The sequence below is a fragment of the Antrostomus carolinensis genome, unplaced genomic scaffold (genome assembly GCF_000700745.2).
Source record: "Antrostomus carolinensis isolate BGI_N321 unplaced genomic scaffold, ASM70074v2 scaffold24104, whole genome shotgun sequence".
NCBI lineage: Eukaryota > Metazoa > Chordata > Aves > Caprimulgiformes > Caprimulgidae > Antrostomus > Antrostomus carolinensis.
Genome location: NW_010311879.1, coordinates 1 through 5,347, shown reverse-complemented (window position 1 = coordinate 5,347; position 5,347 = coordinate 1). Strand labels below are relative to the sequence as shown.

The 5,347-nt window shown below is 46.2% G+C and overlaps 1 protein-coding gene across 1 annotated transcript in view; it reads right to left on the bottom strand.

Annotated features, from left to right (window-relative positions):
* The window catches only part of LOC104524106 (microtubule-associated proteins 1A/1B light chain 3B), a gene marked incomplete at its 5' end in the record, with an annotated part of 5,882 nt that extends 866 nt beyond the window's left edge, over window positions 1-5,016 (bottom strand). Inside the window, 2 exons of the mRNA XM_010166871.2 lie at window positions 1,904-2,010; window positions 4,957-5,016. Coding sequence (XP_010165173.2) covers window positions 1,904-2,010; window positions 4,957-5,016 — 167 coding nt within the window. The remainder of the gene's footprint in view (window positions 1-1,903; window positions 2,011-4,956) is intronic.
* Between the last annotated feature and the right edge of the window lie 331 nt (window positions 5,017-5,347).

Genomic DNA, 5,347 nt, shown 5'->3' with positions numbered 1-5,347 from the left:
GGGGGGTTGGACTGGATGATCTCCTGAGGTCCCTTCCAACCCCACCAGTCTGTGATTCTGTGACTCTGTGATCTGTAAATTCACCTACTAACCCAAACAGATACATCCACTGACAGAGCCCTCATTTCACTGGAAAAGCTACACCCCAGAAGGGCATTAAATGGAAGTGAAAGGGACGAGGTACCCGTGGCCAGGATGATCCCTGCCCAACCAGCAAACACACAAGGCCTGCAGGACCTTTGGTTTGCAGCTCAGCTCAACAGCATCTCGCTGGAAATGTAAACCCAGGCTGACTTCCAGAGATTCCAGCTGGGGGGAAAGAGGTGTTTCTGCTAAACTGCCTCCTGGAAAGCAGGTTTGCAGAGAGGAGCTCTCTTACCACTTCATAAACCCAGTAAACAAGAGGAACTCAGAAATGTGAAGGTGCAACCAAAGAAAGAAGGAAAGAACAGATCACAAGAGCTTCCGCTCGCTGCTGAGGAGCAGGAGCAGCCAGAAATTGCTTCCAGGTTGCCCAAGGAAGTTGTGGCTGCTCCTCCCTGGAAGTGTTCAAGGCCAGGCTGGATGAGGCTTTGAGCAACCTGGTCTAGTGGAAGGTGTCCCTGCTGCTGGCAGGGGGGTTGGAACTGGATGATCTTTAAGGTCTCTCCCAACCCAAACCAGTCTATGATTCTATGAAATCAGGATTTATTTGGCCTCCCAGCCACAGCCCTGGAACAGGCCCATCCAAAACCAAGCTGTAATCACCCCAGAGATGGCAGGCTGAGGGAAGGCAGCAGCTCTCTGAGGGCTGGGAAGGACTGGCTTTGCTCTGCACAAGAGGAGCTGGCTGAGGACCAAGTCCAGCTGGTACCAAGTCATCTATTAACAACGAAGCCAAAGAAAAAAAGGTGGGGAAAATCCTTCAGCTTGCCCTTCACCTTTTTTGCCCAGGGCTTTTAATGTTCATGAGAAATCCTGGAAGACTTGAGCAATCTGGTTCCTGCTTCCAAAAGCCCATCTCACTTTCTTACTCACATAAGAGCTGGGAGATTTGCTTGTGACAGTTTTTTTACAAGCCTCCAAGGCAGGGAATTGTTTGGACACGTGGGACAACTCTCAGTTTTTACAACTCGTGGCCTCCAAGAACCAGCTCTCTGCTACACCGTGACCGATCAAAAGCAAACTCTGGTTTGCTGCTAACTTCCAAGTTTACCACTGAAGAACTCTTACTAATCAAATATTCCTTCCAAGCCAGGAGAAAGGCACTTGTAGCAGAATTTCTGACCACAATTTTAGACCACACAACTTCCACTCCACGGCTATTTCCTCTTTGCCTTTTCTCAAGCACCAAGGGCAGAGCAGTGCTCAAGCCACAGTCTGTGCAAACAGCTGGGACACTGCTCTGAACGGGTGTTTTTCAGGCTTTGACTCTTGTCATGGAGGGAAACCTCATCAAAGGATGCCAACATCAACCCCAAACGACAGCTCAGAGCTCTGGCTGTGAGCCCAAACTCCCCCTGCAGTGGGTGGGAAGAGGAAGGATCTCGGGAGAGGGACTCCCAGGCAGAACACTGAGAATAAAAATATTTTATTTTTAAATCCTAAAATAGCCAGGCAGGAAGCACTGGGGCCCTGGCCAGAAGCACCCATGGCAGACAGGGATTCATGGCTCCAAGACTCCCTCCTACATCTCTGGCAACCAGTTATTTCTCTTGAAAGCAGACTACCAGCTCAGCTCTTTTCAAGAGTTGTTTTTAATCCCAGCAAAGCCAAAGGAAAAGGACCTTCTCATGAATTTGTCCTAGTGATGATACCAAAAGGTCATTAGATGAATTTTCCATTTAAAGAGTTCCCAAATGTAGACACCAGGTGGGGAATTAACAAAGAACCATAGTCTTACATGGAAATCACAGCATACTACCTGATAATTTTGATTAGCTCGCTCATGTTGACATGATCTGGCACCAGGAACTTGGTCTTATCCAAAACTGGAAGCTGCTTCTCTCCCTTGTACCTTTCAATGATCACCTAAAAAGAAACAAACACACAAAGAAAAAAAGGAGCAGAAGATGTGAAAGGCAGAAACAGTGTCTGCTGCCCTTATCTCCCCCCTTCCATTTTCCACGCAGCAGAGGCTGAACTCCACTGAATGCAGCATCTCAGAAGTGAAAAGGAACAATTATATTTATCTTCACCTGCCCCTCTCTCCTGTTTGTAAGAGTCACTGCACAAAGGGGTGACAAAAAGGGATTTAACCAGCAAACAACCACAGCTTCAGTGCTGTTTTAGAACAGTTCATTTTCCTGGAATCATTTAATCTAGCACTGAACCACCCAGCAACAAGGGAAACCAAGAAAAAATAAAGCACATTTCCCTCTAGCACATTAGAGTGGCTGACTAGGGGTTTGGGCTGCTACAGAAATCTGCAAACTCAAGCAGTTTTCACTAGAATTTCTCCAGTTTCAGGGCAGCTCTTTCTAAGAACACCACCTCCAGGTTAGTATGCTCTTCCATTCACCTTCCACCCTACTCGAATGCATGAGAGAAAACTACTTTTGAAAGGTATAAAACCTCAAAGGAGAGAATTTCCTCCTCCTTAATCTCAAGACAGCACGCTCAGGAACCAGTAAATCTGTTAGGATTGTAATGTAGTAACTGCTTAATTCACAAGGAAATGGCAGATTTGCCAATTTAAGAAGCAGCCTGCCCAGCAACTGTGTTTAGTTCCTGCTTTAAGAAATGATCTCAGAATCCGTGCGTTCCCGTTTCCACAGCCACGTGGGGTTTGTTGTTTTTAACTCGACGGTAGCTACGTGACACCATTCACTTGGATCATCTCCACGCTCACGGGGTCTGGCTCTGTTGATATTCAAAAGTTGCACAGGTGAAATGATATGGAGCCAATTTAATTAGATTAGAAAGACTTCCTTACACCAGTTTAAATAAATGCTGGCTCATTCTTAGGGGAAGGGAAAAAAAAAACCAACCCAACAATACTATTTTTAAAAATAGTATAATATTATTGGAAATAATATTATTTAGATAATATTTCCAACAGCAAAACGAAGGATGTTGACAGCACAGGAGGGATTTAGCACCTAGCGTGACATTGCCATCTTATCTCATCCAGAACTGCTAATGATAATAACGAGGCAGTGACTCAAGCTAGGACAAGGACAGGCAACCACAGCAAGTCTCCAGGGATCCCAGCAGGCCCCTGCTGTAGTTGTGAGTTTACATGGACCAGTTAGAACAAGTCCAGAGGAGGCCACCAGGATGATGCGAGGGCTGGAGCAGCTCTGCTGTGAGGACAGGCTGAGAGAGTTGGGGCTGTTCAGCCTGGAGAAGAGAAGGCTCCGGGGAGACCTTCTAGTGGCCTCCCAGTACCTGAAGGGGCTACAAGAAACCTGGGGAAGGACTTTTCATAAGGGCAGTTAATGACAAAACAAGGGGAAATGGGTTTAAGCTGAAAGAGGGGAGGGTTAGATTAGATATTAGGAAGAAGTTCTTCACTGTGAGGGTGGTGAGACACTGGAACAGGTTGCCCAAGGAAGCTGTGGCTGCTCCTCCCTGGAAGTGTTGAAGGCCAGGGTGGATGAGGCTTTGAGCAACCTGGTCTAGTGGAAGGTGTCCCTGCTGCTGGCAGGGGGGTTGGGACTGGATGAGCATTAAGGGCCCTCCCAATCCAAACTATTCTATGATTCTATGATATCATTGCACCTTTTCAGCAAGTTGTTTAGGTACCTCTGAATTTTTTGCTAGTAATATGTTCATGGCTGATTGAAAAATGTGAGCTTTGCTATAAATCAATGGTTTTTAATCTGTGGGCACAGAGCTTGGGGACTCCAGCTAAGTGATCTGTGAAAGGTGGGTGAGAAACCAATCTTATCAGGAAACAGCCTTTTGGGGAAAACTGCACATTCCAGAAAAGGCAGAAAATCTCTGCTATAAAATATGACTTGTTCCCATGTCCAGCAGCACAGTAAAACAGCAGCAGCTTTTGCAGGGTGAAGCACTTTAAAGGGACACTGAAAAACTTCTCAGTTTTTATTTTACATGGAGGCAACAACAGCTTCTGCTCATGAACTTGCACTGGAGCTGCAGACAGTTTGCAAGCGGTTTGTTCACAGAAGAATTTTCACTCACAGGGATCATCAGCTCTGATCACTGAGAGCCAAAGGCTGAGGTGACTGATTTAAGTTCTCTCTTCTGCCTCCCATGATCTCCTGAGACCTTCCCTGTCCCACCATAAGGATGGCTGCATGTGTTGCTTACGGCAGTGACAGCCACACAAAAGCCCACCAGTTGCGAAGAACTCATCAGCAATATATCACAGTCCCCGCCCTTTGCTTCGTAGGATGCTTTGTTTTGTATTTGTAACCTTGAAGATGCCATAAATAAAAGAAAAATTAAAAATTCAGGCAGGATTTGGAGCCAACCAGCTACAGAAGAGTGACAAGGTGAAGGCTGATCCCCTCTTTGAGGTGAGGTGGAAGGGTCTGACAGCCAAGCAGCACCTCTGGAGACCTCAAGCACAGGCCTGTTTCCTGGAAGAGAAGCGTTTCTGTCTTTCTCAGCACAGACTGGTGATGAGAACCTGATCTGTCTCTACATTACTGTGTGTTCTTCATGGTTAACCTCTGCAGATTCTTCTTTTGGAGAAGCAAAACACCGAGATGAGAAGAGCTGAACACGCAGGAGAATCTCAGCACTCAGCCAAGGTGTGGTTTTCTTTGAAGTTACAACACACAACTTCAGTACACAGGAAACTCCATTTCCTCCAGTCCCCAGCTAGCACCTCGCTCTGCCACTCTGACTGCTGGCGACTAGTGTGAGAGTGTTTCTGAAATCCAGGCTTAACCACCCTGAACAGACAAATTTTAATTTGGTCTCACCCAGACAGCTCTTTTACAAGTTTCTAACTACTAAAAAGAACATGAGAGTGGGAATTGAAGTGAAAAGAACCAGACTTACTGGTATTTTAGTTGGATGCTGATCTCGAATGAGTCGTACATCTTCCACTCTTTGCTCTGCAAGAGATTAAAAAAAAAGTCTGTTCAAACATCCACACTTCATGCTGTTATTACCCTATTTCTCCACCCCTGGACTGCACGTTAGTAAAAGACATGCTGTTATTACCCTATTTCTCCACCCCTGAAGAGAGGGACTGCACGTTAGTAAAAGCCACCAAAGCAAATTCAGGCAAAACAGTTTTCAAACGGGACAGCACTGTCACAAGTAAAACCTCTCCTTTGACAGATGATACTTGACTCATTAACCCAAGGTGACAAGAACTGCACACACTCCTGGGACTCCTCGAAAGTGTTAAAGGAGACAGACCCACACAGACCCACGCAGACACACG